Source organism: Myotis daubentonii, chromosome 3, assembly GCF_963259705.1.
Source record: "Myotis daubentonii chromosome 3, mMyoDau2.1, whole genome shotgun sequence".
Classification (NCBI taxonomy): Eukaryota; Metazoa; Chordata; class Mammalia; order Chiroptera; family Vespertilionidae; genus Myotis; species Myotis daubentonii.
Window position 1 is genome coordinate 30,767,140 of NC_081842.1, and position 25,451 is coordinate 30,792,590.

General features: G+C 38.8%; 1 protein-coding gene across 8 annotated transcripts in view; it reads right to left on the minus strand.

The window, feature by feature from the left end:
- The window catches only part of MECOM (MDS1 and EVI1 complex locus), a 576,406-nt gene that overhangs the window by 276,161 nt on the left and 274,794 nt on the right, over nucleotides 1–25,451 (minus strand). For all 8 annotated transcript variants that reach the window (XM_059686973.1, XM_059686974.1, XM_059686969.1 and 5 more), the window contains exon 2: nucleotides 20,289–20,626. In XM_059686973.1, coding sequence (XP_059542956.1) covers nucleotides 20,289–20,626 — 338 coding nt within the window. The remainder of the gene's footprint in view (nucleotides 1–20,288; nucleotides 20,627–25,451) is intronic.

Here is a 25,451-nt window from a genome sequence, read left to right on the forward strand (position 1 = left end):
TCAATCAGTTATGGTAGTTGAATAAGGAATCAAACTTCAAATGAACACTTCTGAGTCAAGCTCACCAAGTGACATTATATACCTCCTCACCATAATACCCTTCATAACGTTCCTGACAGGTCAACATTTAGGGACCCATGTGGAGCTCTGTAATTTAAATCATAACAATTCATGATTTCATCAAGTGCTTTCCATATTTTTTGAGCCAGGCTCATCTATTGGCCAACTCAACTATTCTTCAACCTTTGTATTGCTGACAATATTCTTATAGAATTAACGTGTTCAAAGGAGAATTTCCATACTTTGGACGTTACAAAGAAAGTGAAAATTCTCTTGTTAAAGTCATATTCACATCTGGTTTTCTTGAGATTATTTCCTTTTTGAAGTTAGAAAAGAAAGCAAAGTCCTACATTCTTATTAAACCTTCCAATTAAATGCATTACTAAATCTAGATTGTTCTCAATGGAGGCCCCCACACAAGGAGAGATTCTAGGATATAACAGAGTTTGTTTAAATAAAGAATCATTAGCACATGGCAGTTTTGTGACTGTTTAGCCCATGCTGCAGAATTTAGAAGGTATACACATTATATTGTAATGGTCAGGAGAACTGAGAGGGGACGATAACTGTGCCTGAGAGAAGCAGAGACCCACTACCACTTGCCCAACCCACCAAGCTCTTCCTTCAAGAAGTTACTAACCACTCTCAGGCAACTTGACTTTCAGTCTACTGTTAACTTTCAGCCACATTCTCAACCAAATTATTCAAGTACCCTCCTTCTACTATCCCATGATTAGAGAGCTTATCCTCAGTTTCTAATAGCACATATTTTAGTATTTCTTTGTGGGTAAAAAAAATAAAAAATCTTTTGATAATTTTTGTATTCAAAATGATCAAAGGTAATGGTGGACATGTGAGAAGTCATAATGGGTCTTCTACAGAACCTGATGCATGAAACCCCAAATTTCTTTTCAGAAAAATCTCAGGACCCACTGACCCACCAGATACACAATATAAGAAAAATGTAAGAATAAATAAATGGCAATGTACGAAAACATTCGGATATGTATTTCCACTTATCTGAAATACTTCCATACATTTAATCACAATACATTTAGTTATGATACTATTCTCAATGGTTCTGAGCCATTCTCACTGAATGGGGAGTTCCACTGGTAGAGTAGAGCCCAGGAAGGAAGCAAATTTACAAGCTGGCCAGGGCTGCTATTTCACATGGAACAAGGTCAACGTTTGTCAGTAGGCAGAGTGTGCTTTCCTCACGTAAGATTAGATGTTGCCGCCTTAGGAAGCATACTTGCTGTCATGATTTGCATTTTTTCTTAGGTTATTCAAAAACAATACCACCACGGCCCTTACTGAAGAAGAGCATGAACCGGAATAATTGCACACCTGTCCTCCCAAACTCCACAGACCAGCTCACACTTGACCCTGCGAGAGAAAACCAGGCCTATTGTTATCTGGCTGAAGCCCCAGGGGGCAGAGTTTACAACACACAGGAGTGTTGGAACCAAGAAAGATAAATAAGAGTAAAAAGGAGAGAGAGCTCTCCAAAGGATGAATGCATCAAGAGAGTTAGGCCTGAGGAGGTACACTTTTCAAAGACTTAAGCGTTAGCTCCTACCTCTCTCAATCCCACCCTACCATGCTATATGAGACTAAGTTCATTAAGCACAAAGTCAAAACCCCTTTGTCCTCCTCCTCTGCACTGTTTAGAAATGCTTACCAGAGTACTCAGTAAAAGAACCATTTAAACATCCATCGGCATTCCGAATCGGTTGGTTCTAGGGAAGGCCACTTGCCAGCACCACTTAGACAAGGGACGATATTTAATTCTGCAATGTGATAACTCTGACAATCCAAAGACTGAATTCACCAATCCTTCCCCCACAAATATGATGCAAAAAGAACCCCCGACTTTGGAATGATGATACCTCAGCTTTAGAATAATGGTGGTGATGATAATGACAAAAATTAGTGTGCTTTGAAGTGATTACTATGTCATGCCAAGCCCTGCTCTAACACTTTACATTACTTTACACAGTAATCTTCACATTAATCCTATGAGGCAGATCCTATTGTTACTATTTTACAGATGAGGTAACTGAGACAAAAAGTGGTTAAGTACTTATTCAAAGTCACAAAGCTAGTAAGTGATAGAAAATTTGGACCAAGGCCATTTGTCTCTAATCCCAGTCTCCTCAGCCCATATGCTATGCTGGCTCTTTTATTGAAGAAGAATATAAAGATGATGAAGAAGATGAAGAAAGAGAAGGAGGAGGGAGAGTGGAAGGGGGGGGAGGACTAGACAAGGGCCCGTGACACCTGTGTATATTTGAGAGAACCAAATGGAACCTTTGAATGTTGCCTTAGTGTCTCAGTACAGTGGAGGCTGAACTAAGTCATATCCAGAGAACAGAATAAAATGGATGCCTGCATCTTTTCAGGGATGGGTAGGAAGAGAATCCTCTCTCTAACCAACTTACTTCCCCTCCAAAACAAAGCTTTGGACTTAAGCTGCCGTCTCTGCTGAAATATGTAAGCTATAAAGATATTCATATCAAGGGTGCTTTGATTTTAGGTTTACAAAAGATAATTATACAAGTTTAATACAAGATAACTTGTAAAACAAGCATCCATTTTCTACTTAAAGTTAAGTTGTATCCTTCCCAGGCGCAAAGAGCAAAACATGGCCCTGATATAAATAAAATCTCTAAAATCATGACCATGTAGAGCATGTCCACAACGATAAAAAGAAGAGTGGGTGCCTGAGACAGAATTCAAAGACTCAGAAAGTCAGAGCTAGAATAGACCTCAGGGAGACTTCAGAGGACAAAGCCAGGTGACTTTTCCAAGGTCCTAAGTCAGAGCTGAGGCAAGAAGTCAAGGTTCCTGGTACCCAGATCAGTGTTCTTTCCACTGTCTCTCTCGGCCTCCCTGAAACAAAAACCACTAGACATCTGACAAAGAAGCAAACAGGGAGCCATGCCACATGAATGGCCAGATTGTTGAGGAAAGGGGGTGGGGGGAAGGAGTAAAGAGCTGGAGGATAATATGGTTTTACAGAAATCTATTTGCAAGTAGATCCTGTGGTTACCAATGTGGCTGCCCAAGAGAAAGAACAACTGACTGACAGCACGGACAAAGGCATGGACAATCTCACAAAGGGAGATACAGGAGTCACGGCACTTCGTGCGTATCACCCATACACTTCATCACGTCAAGACCAAGAAAAACAGCGAGGAAAAGCCCACTGTGCACAAGGGCCCCTTTATTCTTTGGGCTTTCCCGTTTCACACACTTTACCTGCTGAAATGTTAGACTTTTTGCTTCTGTTTTGTAGGATCCTTTTGATTTCTCCATGTTCAACTAGCACATTTCATAACTATGTAGTGTTCTTATTTTTTTTCGCAAATTCATGTGCTGTGGACACTGATGATATATTTGGAAGTTAATGAAATCAGATGAAAATAGCTGAGATTAAAATTTCCCCATTTCTTCACTACAATGTCTGCCACCTACTGTTCAGCCACCAACTATTGCAGCTCTTGCATCAATTAAACTTGGTATTAATATTCTCTGAGGTGGAAAGACTCTATTAGCCTTCTTTTTTTTCTCTCCCCTGTTCTTTGCTCCCAACTGTGCTTAGCTTTGGAACCCTCTGACAAATGGCCATTATTCTCTGGGCTAGTAAAAAAAAAAAAAAAGAAAAGAAAAGAAAAATTCTAAACTATAGGGGAAATTTCATTGGTCAAAAGCCCAAGGGAATTGGCTTGTTGAATTAAATGATAAATATATGCATTTAAGGTCATTAGAGACTTTATCTCCTGTAAAGGCTATATTTGTCAGATTGATATAATTTCTCTCAACTGAGTACTTAACTCCATCAGCCAACATTATTACGATTATTCCTTTTCCTTTAAGTGGGCGACTTCTAGCTAACAACACGTGTGTTCTTTCTGGAGCTGCTTCTTGAGCGATCAAGGCACACCTTTGTTTCATTTCGTATGCAATTTTCACCTCTGACCCAAGAAATGAGTCCTGGGCTTCCTGAACTTTATTGCCTGTTAATAGACTGCTGGCTCTCTTTTCAGCAGTAATAGAAATGGCGGAGAGGCATTTCATTTAAGAGGCTGGCACACTACAGCCTGAAAGACAATGTCAGAATTAAAAGTCAGCCTGGCCAAGAAACAACATAAAGACCACAGTGACATGAAAGAGGAAGTTTTCCGTATTCTATCGCAGACAACGGGACACCAGTATGGAAATACGAACAGCATCCCAGATCTAATTATTTTCCCACCGCACAGCCACAGACACCCGGAACGGTGCTAAGTGATTGATCTAGTAATTCATCTTCAACTTACACCTATCTACATATTTGGTGTCTCCTCATTAAACTGGAGACATCAGCGACGAACATATGAAGTGGCGGTCTTTGGCTTCATAAAATACACACAGATGCTCATCAGGGGCTCTTTCCTGCCTACTTCTTAGTGACACGTGTTTATAATTTTGTCTGTATTTCGTTTGCTGTGGTTTACCCTTAAGTACATCTGTTCAATTAAAATGGAAACGTGTGACATGGCCCGGACTCAGCAACTTTCGAGCTTGTTAATGAAACGTTCTAAGGTTCCTGCCTTAGCTCTTTATTTGCAAAAGGATTTCATTCTGCAGTTTTCCAATGATTGAAAAGTACAAATAAAAATAACCCTTTAAAACACATACAAAGAAGTCGACTGTTTTGTTAATAGTTAAGAAAAGACATTATTACTGCATAAGGACATTATTTTACATGAAAAGACATTATTAAAAATGATTTACTGCCTCATGTTTGAAAACTTACAGGAAAAGTCTTATAATATATTAAACTTGTTTATTACGACTTCATATAATTTTGAATAATACTACTTTTTCCTTTGACAAGTGCAATAAACTCTACTGGTAGAGACATAGGTTGATTATCACGAGTCAACTGTGTTGCTTAAAGAAACATGCCCAAACAATCAGCTCTTGAAGGCTGCATCTCCAGTTATTTACACTCACCATCATGGTAATAACTCACCATTTCTATATTAATAAGGCAGTGAAATTTATTATGATGGTATTGAAAAGTTATTAAGTACTGCATCCCAAGTGACAAAGTACCACCGCACTGTCACTATCCAAAAGCAGTTGCCCATTCATCACCTGCCTTTCCAGATGGTCCTGCATCTTTATCGCTCCCAGGTTGGTGACATCACCTGTTCACCCACTCAAAATTGATGATGAAAGCAAACAGATCTATCTTACTTACATTTACCAAATCAATTTAATTTTTACAGGCCATGGCTTGGTGACATATTGACTGTTTTCCTTAATGGCATCTACCGTATTTAATGCAAGGATGTCATCTTTGATTCCTGGCTCGCATAATGTGTCATTTCATAATAAATTTCTCTAACATATTTACTTAATGGAAAGAATTATGATTGCTTGTCAGTTCTCTTATTAAACACAATGATAATTCTTTTTCTTTTTGAGAATCACCCACTGGGCAACAGAGCTATTTTTAATCCTCCTTCGTCTCTTAAGGGGGCCAGTAACTTGGATATAAAGTAAGTTCTAATCAAACACTGGGCATATGACTGACCACTTTCAATCCCGGAGCTCAAATGTAAGGGTTTTTATCTTACTTATTTGTTATTATTGAAGAACTAGATTCTCAAGAGATGCTATGATTAAAATAATATATTAGCAATAACTAAAGACAAACATATAAAATGTCAGTACAAAGGATAACAGCTGTAAAACTGACCTTAATGGTTCATATGATGTTTAATGTTTACTTCTCTGGATTATTACAATCAGTTCTCTTCAGCTAGTGCCCTCAGATCAAATGTATGTTAACATAAATATCTGCATTATAAAAGGTTAAGATGCAGGATGAAAGCCTAGTCTACTCACTATCTGGTACTCGCACGTGTCACCCCTTTTCCCCAAGTATGATTTACAGATCCCATCTGCTGCCCTTCCAGACAAATGCTCCTCTGACACGTGTCACCACTACATTGTGGTGCATTTGCGTCACCTACAGGGACTAGATGACCAACACCTATATTCAAAGACATATAGGGCCCAAAGGGCAAGAACTGTGAGGACTCCCAGTCCTCTCCCCCACCCCACCTGTATTATGTGTATGCAAATAAAACCAACATCCAATAAACTCCAAGTTTGACTCTGAAGAGAAACACCAGGGAAGGATCTGTGACAAAGGAAGAAATCGGAATAATCTAAGGTGCGTGTATTTATTTCTTTAGATATTATGATCTAGCCAAAAGAAGTCATAGTACAAGTGCTTGGCTAAGTTAATGAGAGTGAGGAGAGGGAAAGGTTTGGGGGCTCTGGCCCACACTGCTGACCTAGACTAACAGCTGTCGTGGCTCTTGGTCACCTCCTTCTCTAGATCATCTGGCTTCCTCAGAAAGCATTATCGAAGTTAACCTTCTCCAGCCCCTTCGCGTAAGACTAGACCAGGAGTGACCTCCAATTTCACCTTGCCCTTGAACTGACTAGGTCCCAGGATCAGTGGCTCCCTGAGATTGCAGGGAGATGGAAGAACACAGAACTGCTCTCCATCTGTGCTCCTACTGCTTAGTCTCAATCAAATGAGCATAAATTAATATGTCAACAGCATCCTAGCATGGTTTATGTCTCTTTGGATAACAAGTCCGGGATTTCCTACAACCCTGTAATTAGAATGATACCAGCTCAAATTAGAAAGAAAACAGAATGGAAAAAAAAAAAAGCATGAGGGAAGAGCCAGGTAACCTGCTCCCATGTGTAGATTAGGTTCAAATAAGGAGACTCTTCATGCTCATCTCTTGAGATGAACTTACCCTAACTCATTGGTTAGGCAGAGTCTTGCCTTTGGGGGAGGTTTCCAGGAAAATGGCAATTCAAGCTGACATTGTTATGAGACCAACAAGAACATGTTTTCTGAGGGCAGCTGGCCTCTGTGCCAGGGTGGAGATTCTCTGCTGGCATCACACACCTGCTGAATTCCTACTGCAAGAATCTAAACAAATGAAGAAGGAAAAAAACACACAAAAAAACAAATCATCCACACCTGTGGCTGCCAACCAACTGAGGTTGCTGTGCCATGCCAAGCACACCTGGGCAGGGCAGCCTGGGAGGTCAGCTGCAGTGTCAGAGGAAAATACCACTGTCAGTTGGTAGGAGGCACAAAGGTGCCCACATCCCACGGGTCAGTGACAGGAACTGACTGACCCATAGTCACAGAAAATAAATCATAGGAAATATATGCATATCTCCTATACAAATCTCTACATGAAGGTGTGGTAGGAAGAAGAGAGAAGATTTCAGAGCAGAGATATCTGTAATCGTCATCTTCTCCCCATCATGCTCCCAGGGAGGAAGGAGTCTTCCTTCTGGGTCAACAGCTGGATCCTTGTTTATTAGCTAAATCCAGATGCTAAGGCGAAGCAATCTATACCCAGTAATACTACAACGGACAAAGGTGATGAGAGTGTTTGAGAGGGCAAAGTCTTCAAGAGCAGCACCTGCTGGGTGTGGAAGATATTAAAAGAGTAAGAAAGTGAATAACAGAGATATATTAGATGAAAGGATTTAAGTCCTGCAGGGCATTATAAATGGAATCCTCCTTTGAGGTTTCTAAAAATGATTTATTTGGAGTTTTTTGAAGGGGTGGAAGGATTACTGGCCCTTCTTTAAAAAAAAAAATTATAGCCCAACCAGTGTAGCTCAGTGATTGAGCACTGACCTATGAACCAGGAGATCCCAGGTTCAATTCCCAGTCAGGGCACATGCCCGGGTTGTGGGCTTGATCCCCAGTATGGGTCCTGCAGGAGGCAGCTGATCAATGATTCTCTCTCATCATTGATGTTTCTATTGCTCTCTCTTCCTCTTCTTTCCTCTCTGAAATCAATAAAAATATTTTTTTAAAAATATTATAGTGGCTGCCAAAGTGGAACCATAAGGTACCCAACTTCACATGGCTTACATAGAGAAAGCATCAGGGACCATCCAAAATGCTTAGATCCAAAAATCCAAAATTTAGATTCCAAAATGATCAATTAAAAACACTTAAGAAGGCATATGTATTTGTGTGCGTGTGTGTGTGCGTGTGCGTGTAAGGTTGTGCAGGGTGGGTTGTGAAGATACTGCTTCTGTATCAGATGACAGCCAACAACTGACTTCCTAGGATTAGATTAAGTAGCACAAAGCAATTATTTCCTGTGCCTTGGGTAACATTTGACTGATGGAATGAAAGTCTGGTCTGAAAGCTGATGGGATACATGCTTAATAATTGGATCTGCAAGTAGTAGATATTGGGAGCAAGTGACATGACCAACAATCACAGAATAAACTTTTAAGTGTTCTTGACCTTGCTTGTCTTATTCCTGGTCACGAATGTCTCTCTGAGAAGATATCTCTGAGATATTCTCCTTTGGTCATAGGAGTTCTGATGGACCCAGCTATGGTGTGAGCGTCTAAGTCAGCGGTTCTCAACCTGTGGGTTGCGACCCCTTTGGCGGTCGAACGACCCTTTCACAGGGGTCGCCTAAGACCATCCTGCATATCAGATATTTACATTACGATTCATAACAGTAGCAACATTACAGTTATGAAGTAGCAATGAAAATAATTTTATGGTTGGGTCACAACATGAGGAACTGTATTTAAAGGGCCAGAAGGTTGAGAACCACTGTCCTAAGTGAAGCAAGCTATTTCTGTGTAATGTTTGTTCACCTTCTATCAGTACAAGCAAAAGTCCCTATATAACAAAGTTGTTGTCAAATTTCTTGTGCTGTACTAAAATCTTGTTATATCAACATGAAAGGAATAACAAATGAGAAGGTAGCTGTTGGTATCTATTTGCTACACACATGCGCGTGCACACATCTCTTTATCTTATTCTTTGTCATAATAATACCTGACCACTTCCTGCTTTTGTGATTGGTTGTTTTTGTTTTTTTTTCAGGGGCTGGGGGGCTTGAGAATCCTACTAATTATCATGGAGAAAATGTTCTTTAAAAGCATACAATATTTACCTATCTTCGGCTTCAGCTACTTCATGAAAAGTCAGAGCAAACATGAGGCTAGCATTTATTCACTGAATGTTCCTCTAACTGAAATACTAATTCATTTTTATAAATTCTCAGGCAGGATTAGTACTTTATCACAATTACTAAATGATTCTGTCAGTGCAAGTAAACTCTGAGAAGCTAAGATGCTATACTAATAAAAATGTTTTATGTATTGCTCAAATTAAAGAGTGTGTAAGTACCGTCAGTGTCTGCATGTCTCCACACTACCTGCTTATCATTATTGGAACAAATTCTCTCCATAGTGCTACACTGAACAAACTGGGAAGCAGAGAACATGCACCAACTCTTTTATTCTAAGGCAGATTTGAATCAGTTATTTCCTGTTGCTTCCCACTGCTTCCTAACTTACACTCAAGAGAAAAGCTTAGAGAATAGAGTATCTTTATGCTGTGGTCCCAACTAAGTGTTCTAGAGTATGAAGCATTATAATGAACCTCTGCCCCTGGATAGACCAAATCTTAGAACCGATTGTGAAGTCTGTGTTACAAGGATCTTTCCTGAACTTTTTTTTTATTTTGAGCCCATTAGTTTTACTGTTGATTTAGTGACTAAAGGGAGAAGCAACAACCATGCAAGTATAGTATAGCAGCAAATAAATAGTAACAAAAAATTCATTTTAGTCCATTTTGTGAGATATGCTAACAATTTAGATGAGGGTTCTTAATTGGAAGAAAATCACCCAATATTCTTTTGAAAAGTGGCTCACACACAAATTTTAGTTAATCGCCAAGACAGACAGAGTAAAAAAAAAAAGACTCCTGACACTTGGGTAACTTTTACAAATTTTCAATACCAGACTTTCCCACCTCACTGAAAACACTTTGGAAGTACTAGAAGTTGTCAAAACAGTAATAGGAAGAGTTGACATGCTGAACTCCCCATCAGTACCTTTCATGGAAGAAAGTGTAAGCTGAGCAAGCTCCCTGGTGTTGAAAGAATGTAGGTGGGTGGGTTAAGGGGAGTTCCGACTCTTCTCAGAAAAGAGGGGTCTCTCTTGAGGCCAGGACAAAACTAGACATAGTTCCTGATACTTCGGGAGAGTAAACTTCTATTTTCTTTCAACAATCAGTGATTCTGTTTCTATAATCTATATATATAAAAGCCTAAGCAACCGTTACCACCGAACGACCGGAACAATGGGTCGCTATGACGTGTACTGACCACCAGGGTGCAGACACTCATGCAGGGACTGGCCCCTGGTGGTCAGTGTGCTCCCTCAGCCAACCTCCCACAGCCAGCCAACCTCCCATGGTCCCTCCCCCTTTCAGCAGGCCCCATCTGGTGGCCAGCAGGCCCCATCCAGCAGCCAGCAGGCCCCCAGGGAGTGGGCAAGATGGCCCCCATAGACCCTGATTGCTGGCCTGGCCTAGGGACCCACCTGTGCATGAATTTCATGACGATCATGTTCAGGGTCATGTGAACTAAACCTCATGTCTTCTCTTAACATTTTCTCAGTTTGTAACTTCTCACAAAGTAAAATTGAATATCCAAACTATACTTGCCATCTTTTAATAATATTGCAAAAACATCATACTTTATAGTGTAAGGTTTCATGGTAATATACATTTAGTATTAGATTACATTCCTCTTTCTTAATTACCCATTAAAAACACCCTTTTTGATACTTGGTAGCCTTCTCCTCTCTTAGAATCAATTCATTTCAAAATTATTAAGAGAAAGGTCCTCACTTCTTAGCTATCTAGCTCTAAGGACACGAAATTGGTCAAGGGTACTTGCTTTCTCATTAATGAATATATGCTTTTTCTCTGGAAAAAAATAACAACAAACAGGTAAAATTCATTTTAGCCCAAGCAGACCTAAGGAGAAGTAGGGGAGCAATACTGCCATCAAAGATATCTGGTGCGGCGGAGAACCAAGATGGCGGCATAGGTTAACGCCGGAGTTTGCTGCTTTGAACAACTACTTCAAAAGGGAAACCAAAAAACGGAAGGGACATCACCCAGAACCACAGGAATGCTGGCTGAGTGGAAGTCCTACAACTAGGAGGAAAGAGAAACGCATACGGACACTCAGAGGAGGCGCAGTGCTGAAGTCAAATTCTGAGGTACGGAGTGTGCGGAGCGGGCTGGCGGCGGAGGGCACGGTTGTTGTTTTCAATCGGGAGGGAGTCGCAGACTCTGAGCACCAGATACAGGCGAGTCTTTAGGGACCCAGACTCAAACGGGAGAAGCGGGACTGTCTGGCTTTGGTCAGAGCGAGTGCAGCTTTCTCTCCGAGCTTTGCAGCGGGTGCTGGGACTCAGAGAGGCAGAGCCCCTTGCGACAGGACTGAGAGCCGCCATAACTGCTCTCTCCGGCCCACCCTGTTGATCCTGTGCGACCCGCCCCGCCCAAGCCCTGCACAGACGCATTTGCCGGATAGCCTCAGGCAAAGGCTAGATTAGCACCTCCCTAGAGGACAGAAGTTCTCTCACTGCTGACACAGCTGATTCTCATAGCCACTTGGCCTGGAGGTCAAACCCTCCCTGGAATTAGCTACAACAATCAAGATTTATCTATAAGACTGTGAACAAAGACCACTAGGGGGTGCACCAAGGAAGCATAACAAAATGCGGAGACAAAGAAACAGGACAAAATTGTCAATGGAAGAAATAGAGTTCAGAACCACACTTTTAAGGTCTCTCAAGAACTGTTTAGAAGCTGCCGATAAACTTAATGAGATCTACACGAAAACTAATAAGACCCTCGATCTTATATTGGGGAACCAACTAGAAATTAAGCACACACGGACTGAAATAACGAATATTATACAGACGCCCGACAGCAGACCAGAGGAGCGCAAGAATCAAGTCAATGATTTGAAATGCGAGGAAGCAAAAAACATCCAACCGGAAAAGCAAAATGAAAAAAGAATCCAAAAATGCGAGGATAGTGTAAGGAGCCTCTGGGACAGCTTCAAGCGTACCAACATCAGAATTATAGGGGTGCCAGAAGATGAGAGAGAGCAAGATATTGAAAACCTATTTGAAGAAATAATGACAGAAAACTTCCCCCACCTGGTGAAAGAAATGGACTTACAGATCCAAGAAGCACGGAGAACCCCAAACAAAAGGAATCCAAAGAGGACCACACCAAGACACATCATAATTAAAATGCCAAGAGCAAAAGATAAAGAGAGAATCTTAAAAACAGCAAGAGAAAGAAACTCAGTTACCTACAAGGGAATACCCATACGACTGTCAGCTGATTTCTCAACAGAAACTTTGCAGGCCAGAAGGGAGTGGCAAGAAATATTCAAAGTGATGAATACCAAGAACCTACAACCAAGATTACTTTATCCAGCAAAGCTATCATTCAGAATTGAAGGTCAGATAAAGAGCTTCACAGATAAGGAAAAGCTAAAGGAGTTCATCACCACCAAACCAGGATTATATGAAATGCTGAAAGGTATCCTTTAAGAAGAGGAAGAGGAAGAAAAAGGTAAAGATACAAATTATGAACAACAAATATGCATCTGTCAACAAGTGAATCTAAGAATCAAGTGAATAAATAATCTGATGAACAGAATGAACTGGTGATTATAATAGAATCAGGGACATAGAAAGGGAATGGACTGACTCTTCTTGGGGGGAAAGGGGTGTGGGGGGGTGCAGGAAGAGACTGGACAAAAATCGTGCACCTATGGATGAGGACAGTGGGTGGGGAGTGAGGGCGGAGGGTGGGGCAGGAACTGGGAGGAGGGGAGTTATGGGGGGGGGAAGGAACAAATGTAATAATCTGAACAATAAAGATTTAATTAAAAAATAAATAAATAAATAAATAAATAAATAAATAAATAAATAAACAAAGATATCTGGTGCATATCTCTAAAATCCCAAACTACCCATTTTTCTTGATTACCAAACATATATTATTTGATGGTCAGCCTCCTGACTCTGAACCAGCTTGTTATGTTTCTTGAAATTATGATGCTGCTGTTGTTGTTTTAATGAATATTCTTGTTTCAGCTAACACATAGATTGCATGTTCCAATAAGTGAGGCATCACTGCAGAACTCAAAATCAAGCTTACAAACATGAGAACTATTTCTTTTTAAATGGGGAGGCACACCTTTACTATAATATCACATTTCAAGAGTTCATTGCTAAAATATAACGTATTGTCAAAGCATTGCATCAAAATTATTTAACGAATTTCTGACTCCAGTAAAAATCTCTTTCAACTAGTCCTTCCCTTCTCTCTAACAGAACATAAGAGAAACTTACTGCCCACTCATATCATTATTTTTCAGTGTCTGAATGTGTGTGTGTTTGAGGGGAAGAAAAGAAAAGCTAAGTTCATATCTGGTATTTTAACTGGTTAAAATGATCTGGAGGAATTCTGGGTAAGATGGATAAAATAGATGGTTTGGCACCTACTAGGTGCATTGTCAATTGACTTACATCTACCTGCAGAGTTTTATAATGACCAATGATAATAAAGTTAGCCTCCCTCCCCCTCAAAATGTGCTAAATGATAATATTCCAAAGAAACAATTTCACAGTTTTTTCAATGACATATCTCAGACTCTGAAAAAAATACACCACTCACATTACCCTTTGGCTTAAAAAGAAATTTATGAATCTCTCCTGAATCTTTGTTTTAATTGTTAATTAAGAAACAACCAAAAGAGATAGAGGAAGACATAAACAGATGGAAGAACATACAGTGTTCATGGATTGGTAGAATCAACATCATCAAAGTGTCCATACTACCCAAAGCAATCTATAGATTCAATGCAATCCCCATTAAATTACCAACGGCATATTTCACAGATCTAGAATGAATGTTCCAAAAATTCGTCTGGAATAAAAAAAAAAAGACCTCGAATAGCTGCAGCAATCCTGAGAAAGAAGAACAAAGTAGGTGGGATCTCAATACCAGATATCAAACTGTATTACAAAGCCACTGTTCTTAAAACAGCTTGGTACTGGCACAAGAATAGGCATAGATCAATGGAATAGAATAGAGAACCCAGAAATTGACCCAAAGCACTATGCCCAATTAATATTCGACAAAGGAGGCAAGAGCATACAATGGAGTCAAGACAGTCTCTTCAATAAATGGTGTTGGGAAAATTGGACAGATACATGCAAAAAGATGAAACTAGACCACCAACTCACACCATACACAAAAATAAACTCAAAATGGATAAAAGACTTAAACATAAGATAGGAAACCATAAAAATACTAGAGGAATCCATAGGCAGCGAAATAGCAAACATATGTCAAGGGAATTTCTTCTCTGATAATGCTCCTAGGGCAATGGAAACTAAAGAGAAAATAAACAAATGGGACTACATTAAAATAAAAAGCTTTTGCACAGCAAAGGAAACCATCAACAAAACAACAAGAAGACCCACTGCATGGGAGAACATATTTGCCAATGATATCACCGATAAGGGTTTAATCTCCAACATTTACAAGGTACTCATGCAACTTAACAATAGGAAGATAAACAATCCAATCAACAAATGGGCAATGGACCTAGATAGACACTTTTCGAAAGAGGACATACAGAGGGCCGAAAGACATATGAAAACATGCTCAAAGTCATTAATTATACGAGAGATGCAAATCAAAACGACTATGCGGTATCACCTCACACCTGTCAGAATGGCTATCATCAACAAATCAACAAACAACAAGTGTTGGAGAGGATGTGGAGAAAAAGGAACCCTTCTGCACTGTTGGTGGGAATGCAGACTGGTGCAGCCACTGTGGAGAACAGTATGGAGCTTCCTCAAAAAACTAAAAATGGAACTCCCATTTGACCCAGTGATCCCACTTCTAGGAATATATCCCAAGAAGCCAGAAACACAAATCAGAAAGGATATATGCACCCCTATGTTCATAGCAGCACAATTCACCATAGCTAAGATTTGGAAACAGCCTCAGTGCCCATCAGCAGATGAGTGGATTAGAAAACTGTGGTACATCTACACAATGGAATACTACGCTGCGGTAAAAAAGAAGGAACTCTTGCCTTTTGCAACAGCTTGAATGGAACTGGAGAGCATTATGCTAAGTGAAATAAGCCAGTCAGAGAAAGATAAATACCACATGATCTCACTCATTTGTGGACTATAGAGAACAACATAGACTGATGAACAGGGACAGATCCAAAGATAGAGAAACAGCAATCAGACTATTAATCCCCAGAGGGAAAGTAGGGGAGGGAGGGGGTAAGGGGAAGAGATCAACCAAAGGACTTGTATGCATGCATATAAGCCAAACCAATGGACATGGACAACAGGGGGATGAGAGCATGAGTGGGGGAGGAGGATGGGGGTTAATGGCGGGGGGGGGGGAATGAGGACACATTTGTAATTCCTTAACTAATAAAGAATTTAAAGATTTTTAAAAGAAAGAAAGAAACAACCAGTGCTTCCTTTTCAAATAAACCCAGAGTCACATAATTAGACCATCCTGGAGATAATTGAATTTTTGGGAAATGAGAAATGGGAGAAAGAGAAATAAAATTTATAAAAATAAATAAATAAAATATAATTGGCCTTTGCCCTCTCTAATAACCCTGTGCCAGATCTTTATTTTAGCCGTTTTTGTTGTTGTTCACCTGTATTCAGTTCTTCTACCAGGAAGACGGTTCTTTGGTAGGCTTTCACACACAATGTCACATTTTCCCTTCATAATATCCCTAATTGGTTAGGTACAATTATTATCACCATGTTACATGGAAGTAAACTGAAGGGCAGCAAATTAAGTAACTTTTTTTCCCAAATCATTCAACTAGCAGGTAGAACGTTGAGGAAGATCTGAGCCCAGGAATTTTCACTTCAGAATCCTGCTCCCCTCTGCACTGTCAGGCACTTCCCACGTTATCACATAATGGTCATCTTTCCAGGAAACATACCGGAAAACCCTCATCTTTCCCCAACACATTTTTATTATCATTCACTCAATCAGTAAATCTATTGTTCTAAACCTAAGAAGTGTTCTATCACTACGTAATTACTTTCAGATGCTAGAGACAATCAAGTGCTCCCTAGTGTTTAAAGGTCTTTTTTGTTAGAAACGTGTCATACATGTATTGCAAGGTAGCAATCATTGCCAAGTTATTTTTAAAATTTCTCTTTGTTAAATCAATACTAGTTTTGAAGAAATCACATATATGATATTTTCAATATCTATGCCTTATTTTTCTTAACTGTATATTTTGGTCTATAAGCCATATTTTCAAAAATATCCTATTTCTCTATAATATAAACTTAAATGACTTTCAAAAAGTGCCTTTATGGGAAAATATATTTAACTTTTTAAACATTATTTAAATAGGGTTCAAAAAGGTGACCCCAAATTGCAATATTAACATTGAGCTTTCTCTTTTAAAAACTTTTTTTAAAAAAAGACTACCATATCTCTTTACTTCATTTTAATTATAGAACAACTAATGATGTGACAGTTATTATTGTCCCATTTGCCAAATAAAAGTGCAGGAATCAATTTATTTTAAGTTGTTTCCCTACAATCACACAGTAGCAGCTGAGTTAAGATGAGTCTCCATGTCTAATATCAAGATTCTAGCCTTTCCATAGACCTACCTCAGCACCCACTCCTTGACTACTATATCCATTCATTCATTCATTCATTCATCCACTCATTTTCTTCTTGATCAATTATTTGTTAAATGTTTGTGTTATGGACTAATGTTTGAATTTTCCCCAACCCCATGTGTTAAAGCCCTAACCCTCATTGTGACTGACTACATTAAGAAAGGGTCTTTAGGTGGTAATTAAGGATAAATGAGGTCATATTGATGGGGTCCTGATCTAAAAGGAGCCAGAGAGAAGTGGGGTTCTCTCTCTCTCTCTCTCTCTCTCTCTCTCTCTCTCTCTGTGTGTGTGTGTGTGCATGCAGTACTACTTAGGAATGGCCATATGAAGATAGCAAGCAGGCAACCATCTCTAAGCCAGAAAGAGAGTCTCCAGCAGAAACCAAATCATCTGGAACCTTGATCTTGGACTCCCCAAGCCTCCAGAATTGTGAGAAAATAAAATTCTGTTGATTAAGCCACTCAGTCCATAGTATTTTGTTATAGCAACCTGAGCTGACTAATCCAGTCTAGTTATTTCAGATAATGTAGTTAGCATTGGATAGTACCACAGGGTGAACTCCATCAAGATATTACACTTAAAGAATAAAACTATACAAGCTCTCAAAGATACTTCATTCTGTTAGGGAAGCTAGACAAATAATTTGGATGCTGTACAATGCTTTAAGGTCTTTAGTATATGGGTTTATCTGATATTATGGTGGGACAACATTTAAGCATTACTAAATTGTGACTAGAAAAGTCAGGGATAGTGTTACAGAAGAAGAGAACTTGAAGACTAAGTAGAAACTTGCTAAGGATGGGAAGGAAAAGAGTTTTCAACCAGGTGGGGAGACCAATGTGTGCAAAGAATGAAGGCTTGATATAGTACGGGAACTATGAACCAGACATGCTTGGTATGGGAAAGAGTAGAGTCAAAGATGATCCATTTTTTGCTTGAGTAACTGGACAGATGGTAATGCAATTTATTATACAGGAAATATACAAGGGGGGTAACTTTGTAGGAAGAAAAGAGCAAGGATATTACTAGAGTGGAGATTGCCATGATTGGTTCAGTCCCAATAGACTGGGTTCTTGCAGGGAAACATTTAGTACAGAATCTGACACACAGTGGGTCCTCAATAATTGCTGAATCTGGATTTCCTCTGTTCATGTTTATTTTTCCTGGCCTAAGTCTTTTATTTTTGAAATTGAAGGAGTGTCAAAAGAGAGGTTATACTAGTTAATCACAATTATCTATCTAACCAAATAGGAGGGAAATCAGCTACAGTTGAAGGCAAATATGACACAAGAACAAGGAAAAATGAGCATTCAAGAGTAGGGTGAGATGCCTTTATAAAAGTGCCCTTGGTAACCAGGATTGGATTTTGTATTAACTAGGGTAAAATTAAAAAAAAAACAAAAAACCCTAAAGTCAAGAATTCAACTGCTTCCTCCATGGATAACAAGTTTGCCAAAAAGCATTTTGTTCATAATACAACTAGGGTAGAAAATCCACATTCTCAAAAGTGACAGGAACCATTAAAATGGTGAAGAAAACTACTGAATTGACAACTGCATTCCTGAGGAAGAGGGAGGCAATGGGTGATCTTAGCCAACGAGTCATAAACTACTTTTAGAGGTATCTTCAATTCCAAACAATAAAACATTACTCAGTTTTGACGTAAGGAAAAGAATCATTCCACATTTCTAGAGGTAGATATTTGCCCGTGTATATATTGAAGACACTTTACTCCAATGAGAAAAAATTATAATTATTTTAAAATTTCCTCTAGATGAAGAATTTCCTCCAAGTTCATCCTCTATCCCATAGGTATCTTGTCTAAAGAGGCACAGCCCTGTATTTACCAACCCTGTACTTGCAAAATAATTTCACTATTAAGCTTTGTTTTACTCCAAGCCATCTGGATAATCTCGAGCAGGACTGCACTTGTTGTTTAACTCTAAAGATTTGTAATGAAAGTTTAATCAGTTACTTATTATTAGAATGTTTATAGACATTATTTTAAGAAGAACAATAATGACGTAAAGTTCTACGCATTTGGTTTAAAATGTATTCAACTCACATATCAGTTAATGCTACAGTGAGTTTTTAAAAAACTCTTATCAATATACGTGTCTAAAGGCAATGTAGCTAAACTACAACTTTACCAGAGCTGCAGCTAAGGACAGAACTAAGAAAGGATTTCTGCCTTGTCCTCCTCCCAAATCCAGATCTTAACTTTTGGCACTTCAGAATTAGAACAAAAATTGTAATTTCAGCATTTTGAACAGGTATCAAAAGGGGATATACATAAAGCAAAAGGACAACTATTTAAAAGTAAGTCCTGGCATATTTATTTCCATTTAAAAAGCTGACCAGATCATCTACTAATGATCATGAATTTAAAAGAACACATCAAATAAATCTAGTTCATCCACTTTCTGTCTAACTGAAATACTGTAAAAGCAAAGGTTAATCACATCTCCAAAAAAACACTTCCTTACTAATATAGAAATTGCCTACAAGTTTTCCAGATATTCAGATTTTCCAGAAATTATGATACTATGAATTAACCACAAAAGTTTTCAAGTTATAAAAAATAAACAGGAAGTATATAGTCAGTATATCTCTGCTGAGTATGTACAAAATTATAAACTCAGAAGAATAACATAGTTAGTTACCTGTCCTATGGACATATAATTTACTTAGCTTTCATAATCAGACCATAACTGCTCATTGTTAGATATTGTCAGATGGGTTCTGTGAAAAGTGCAGCTGAAACTAGGGACTGATTTTCATATTGTTTTTTGCTATCCTTTTTATTCATGAATCACTTATTAAATCAATTTGAATATAAAGAATCATCACAGAATGCAAAGCACTCACATTCTAGAAGAATGTAGAATCAAAGCAGGGTTATCAGGAGAGGCAAAATATATTAAAAGAACACAGAGCAAAATTAACCTGTAAAACCAAATCAATTCAGCCACAAAATGGAGAAAACAAATTTTTCTCCAATCTTCCAAGCATCCGCTCAAGAAAATATGATAAACATGTCATATGTCATATGGCCCAGCCAGCGTGGCTCAGTGTTTGAGCATCGACCTGTGAACCAGGAGGTCACGGTTGGATTCCTGGTCAGGAGACAGCCAATCAATGATTCTCTCTCAACATTGATGTTCCTATCTCTCTCATTCTCTCCCGTCTTCTCTGAAATCAAAACAAATATTTAAAAAAAAAACCCATATGATGACGTTCATTTTCTTATGCCACATACTATCTGAATGGCCATATAATGTTTCCAAATATTAATTATAGAAACGATATTTGGGATGTTTTCCGTTGGTACTATTCTTTGACCATTCATTAGTTGAGTTCCTTTCTATCATACTCTCTATATACCTTTAAAACAACTCTTTTGTTTCTATCAAGAAGCGACACTATAAGGGAGGTTCACTTTAAAGATCTATCTGAAGAACTTTTGCAACAAATGGAGTTTGCTTATGTTATGTTACATTTCAAAAAGTAATCTCTTCTTCACACAGCTGAATGTCTATACATGTGATAATAAAATACATTCTTACCTCCCATCCATAACTGGGGTCTTTCAGGTTGGACCTCTGCTCTCCCACGTAAGGCCCAAACTTTTCACCTGCTTCAATCTTCCTTTTGGTCCATATTCCTAGCCCCGCTCCAGGCATAGTTGACTCTCGAAGTTCAAACTCAGCAGGAATGGGAATGTCATCTGGGATGTATATGGGGGCCTTGTAAGGAGAGCCCTCCTTCGGCGTGAACGCTTCGCTGGACGTGGCTGGAGAGCATGGCTCTTGAAGATTGAGGGAGGGTGTGCTGGCTACGCCATCTGCATCTGGCATTTCTTCCAAAGGAATGTCAGGGTAACCGCCATAGACACACTCATTACCTGTGAACAAATAATAACTTCATGAATTCCTGCTAATTTAGAAGAAGAAAAAATCCCACAGCTAGGTTGTTCTTCTTTGAAAATAAAATAGGGAAGGATCATTGTTAAAATAGGCCTGCATTAAAATCTGTTATTCACAGATGGGGGAGGAGGGGGTTATTGTTTCTTTGGTTCATCTGCAGTGAATCCATAAATCAAATGAATTACTATTCAACTGTCAATAATATTCTCATGGGCCAATTCAATCCATGATCCATCTGGGAGACAATCAGCAATTTAATTATTGGTATGAATAAAGTAGAGATAAGAAATAAAACTGCGTGTACCTTCCACCCTGCAAACCATCCCAGATTGGGAGCTGATAGCATTTAACAATGTATTAGGAAATTGTATCATGCAGTAGTATCTTGGGCTAAATTGTAGGAGAATCGTCAAAGATTCCAAAGGCTGCCAGGTGCAACAAGGCTTAACTTTGTGGCAGGATTATTTATTGGAATATTAATTTATGTTTGTTCTTTCTCAACTTTTCCTTTCCCATTTCAAACATACTGCCAAGCCCTTGGTATTTTCTTGCCCCAGTAACTTCCACAGAGAAGATGATTAAAGTTACTTGAAGCTAGTGATTCCTCTGAGTATTTGTAAAAGTAAAAATCATTAAGGAAATTAGGTGAGCTTTCTAGAGGGGAAATGGGGAAGGAGGTGTCTTGGGTGCACCAAAAAGAGAGCATTCCCTGCAGACTGAGAAAGAGAAGAAATCGGAGGGTCTCTAAATGGAGCAGTCCCCTGGGGCAGGTGCCAAGGCCATGGTGGGTACAGCAGGGTAAAGTAACTAGGAGTCTGGACACTTGGCACCAGGGCTCTGAGGTCTCCCCAAAGCAGCACCTCCCCCACACCTGAAGGAAAGGAGAACACCATGTCAGACCTTAAGACCTTTATGCAACTTCTTGAGGATAAAGGGAAATTATAAAAAAATAATGACTAAGCTTGAATTTCCCACCAGTTTACCAATTGAAGGGGATTTCAGCTACTTTTAAAGCAAATAAACATATGGTTCTTGTCCACTCGGACTATGGACTAAGAATTATATGTGATTGATTTGATGTGTAGGCCTTTCCAGGGAGAACTAAGAAAAATGGGTTAAAATTACAAGAAGGACTATTTCAATCAGAGCCACCCAAAGGTAAAATGAGTTACCTTATGTTGCCATGCAGGGGTTCTAATATAGCCTAGATAGCCAGAGCTACAAATGGTATGGAGGAATTCTAGTCTCAGGTTGGTGACTAGAGTAGATGACTTAAGATTCTACCAAACCTGCAGTTCTATGAATTACTAAAGTCTTCCAAGATAGTTTATTGGGCAAGAGGGTGGAAAACCTGAGTTCTGGCCCCAATTCCTTCTCTGATTCTTTATGGAAGTTAAGTAACTATAACACAAAAAAACAATTGCCATCAAGTACTGCATCCTCTTAAAGCTTTCTAAAATGAAAATGATAGCACAGGCAAAAGTATCTTTTGAAGGAAGTGCTTGGTTCTTGATTGAAACAATGAGATAATTCCATCTAAACCAAGCGTAGAACTGAATTCCTATGGGATGTTTGTTACCAAAATACAAGCTCATTATCATTAAGGTTCCGTATACCCAAAATCATGCACATTACCTCTGCCCTCAATCAAGTCTCCTGCCCACTTCCATTAGGAATACTATTTTCCCTTAATTATCCATGCTCAGTATCCTAAAATAACATGGACATTTTCTCTCCTTCACCCTCCAAGCTATTCAGTCATTAAAGGCTGTCCATTCTTCTTGCAAGATTTTCAACTTCATCCCATTTTTTCAATCCACGTTTTCATTCCTGAATTTCTAACAGTTCTCTAACTGGGTCTCAGACCTCCAGGCTTTTTCCAGTATCCCTCAGCTCTGGGCCTGTACAATGCTGCTGGACTTAGGAATCTTCCTGGCACACATATTTCCCTATGGTATAGCCTCTAATCATTCCCAGTGCCCATGGGTAAAAATCTAAAGTTCTTAAACTTAGAATAAAATCTCTCTCATTTTAAAACCATTGTCCCTTTTGCTCAATAAGAGGCCCCAGGCGAGATAAACTTAACCCTGTTTTCCAAGCTCAGTGAATACTTTCTCTGTGGCTCTGCCTGCCCAGTTACCTACTTCTGCTCTCCTCTGCCCATCTAGCTTCTAGTCAGCCTCCCAGATCAAGTCCTAACTTGTCCCCTCACCATATCATTTAACACAACTTCCTTGAGTTGTTACATAATGTCTCTGCTTGGCCTGATGATCCCATAATGCTGTGCATCGCTACTTGGAGTTTAATGTGAATGATTCTAGGATTCCCAGCTATGAAACAAGGCCTTGCATGGAAGACTCAGAGCTCACACTTCTCCAAGAGTCAGAATTCCCCTGGTGAGCTGCATAAAGGTGCTTAGTAGATACTTACTAAATAGATAACTAACCTAACCATTTTATTAAACTATTAAACCAAATCAATATTTTTCTATCAAATATAGGAAATGATTTTGATCCTGAAAAGCACCTTTAATCCTATAGAAATGGGCCACAACAGATTACAAACTTTTCTCCAAACACAACTTCAAAAGAAACAATTCTAACAATGCCCCAAAGATACATTATCAAAGAAATACACTTCAGGGTCCAAACACCCTTGGTACACCTTGATAAAGTCTATCTTATTTTGTCCTTCAGGGAGCATTTGTACTTCAGCTGAAGAGCCAAAAGTTCACTAGCACTCTTGATACAACTAAAAACATATAAAAGTATCTCTTTAGAATTGTAACATTTAACGACTACAAATGTGGAGTTACTTTATAGATTCTTAAAGGGATTTGTCACCCATTGTGAACATTTTGTTTCTCTCTGTAAATGAGTGCTATAAATTGGAAGCCACTTCGTAATCTGTAGACTTGTCCATTTAAGCAGCAGGAAACAAAAAGGCATCCAGATGAATAGAACTATTTCCTCTAGTAATTATCTATTCAAGGTCAGTAAAAATTCCCCTAGTTCCTCAAAGGGTTAAATCAGTCCTACCATCAGTTCCAGCAAAGTGATCCCAAATCTTAAAGAAAGGATAGAGACAAACCCATCTGGGCCCTCCCACTGGCATAGCTGATCCATGACCTTTGAATTACCCATAAACTCTCCCAAAGCATAATTTAAACGAGTGCATTCGGATTTCAATTCCTGTGGAGACAAAATACTTGTATGCCCAGGTTACTGCACAGAAGAATTTGAATTTAAAGCCTGAATGCAGTTCTGCTTACAATGGCAAAAATTTCCAATTAAAACTAAAGAAGAACTTATATAGGTCCAGAAAATCCAGGAGACAGACTCAGGCTCCCATTCATCCACATGTGGCATTAAATGTATACGCAAACTCAGGCGATTTGCTTTCAAACCACCTTTAATATAGTGTCATCAGAATTAAATATAAAAAGGATAAAAAAGAATTAAATATAAAAGGGCTGTGGTGACCAAAAAAAGGAAATATAAACCTGCTGAGTTTTATGTATCAAAACAGGAAACAATATTTTAATGTAATCTAGCATTATGAAATTTTCAACAGCAAATGCAGTTTCTCACACTGTGTTGGATATTTGCATAAACCAAAATAAACTCATGAATTCATGTATGTTACTCAAGAACCACCCCAAAAGCTGGTAAAACATTTCATCTAAATGATAAACTACCTCAATTATCATATCTCCATTAAACCTGTGTTATTGGAGAAAAAATGGTAGTTCCTCTCCCTGAGCTATAGCTACAGTTAATTAAAGCATTGCTCAAATATCACACTGACAGATTGGGCACATTTACAATAGGTAAGTATCAGGTAATAAATGTTATATACATCAGTGGTCCATAAAGATAAATAACCCTTGTAACTTCTTGAAGCTGAGCTGCCTGCTACTGGAATGTGTTTCATGCATCCTTTAGGTGTCATTAACTGAGTGAGGACAGAAAGACAATTTTATTGTTGGATTTGAGGCAAATGACTTGAGAAAAGAGCTTGGAAATCAACCTCTTCAATTCAAATTTTAAATGTTCTAATATCCCCAGAGACCCAACAAGAGCACACACTTGGATTAGATTATATGTCTTTCTATGACTCTTGGAATAACATAGGTTCCCACTTGAGGTGACTTCCATTTTGAAAACAAAATCAGAATCTCCAAAGAGGAAATTTCAGAAATAATATAGATAATAATAACTGCTTTTATAACTGTATCTATATTTTCTCATTTTAAAATAATACATTTTTTATTGATTTCAGAGAGAAAGGGAGAAAGAGAGGGAGACATCAATGATGAGAGAGAATCACTGATCAGCTGCCTCCTGCACACTCCACACTGGGGATGGAGCCCACAACCTGGACATGGACCCTGACCAGGAATCAAACCGTGGCCTCCTGGTTCATAGGTCAACACTCAACCACTGAGTCATGTTTTATTTTCTCATTTTGACACTCACAACCCAGTGAGAAAACATGGTGGGAAGCATAACCTTCCATCTTGCAAATCTGGAAGCTGATACTCAAGGATGCTAAACAGTATAGCCAAAGTCAACGGAGTCTAGCCCCAGGTGTCCAAACCCGGCCCTCCCTTTTACCCTTAGGCAGCCTTTTAAAAAATATATTATTTAAAGTTGGTTGGTTGGTTTGTTTTCCAAATTGTGACCATGTTACATGAATACTTTGTTTTTCTGTTTCTTCGCTTGATATGTTATTATGAACACTTCCTTATGTTTCAAAAAATATTTTCAAAACTAAATTTAATTACTGCATAATATTCCATTA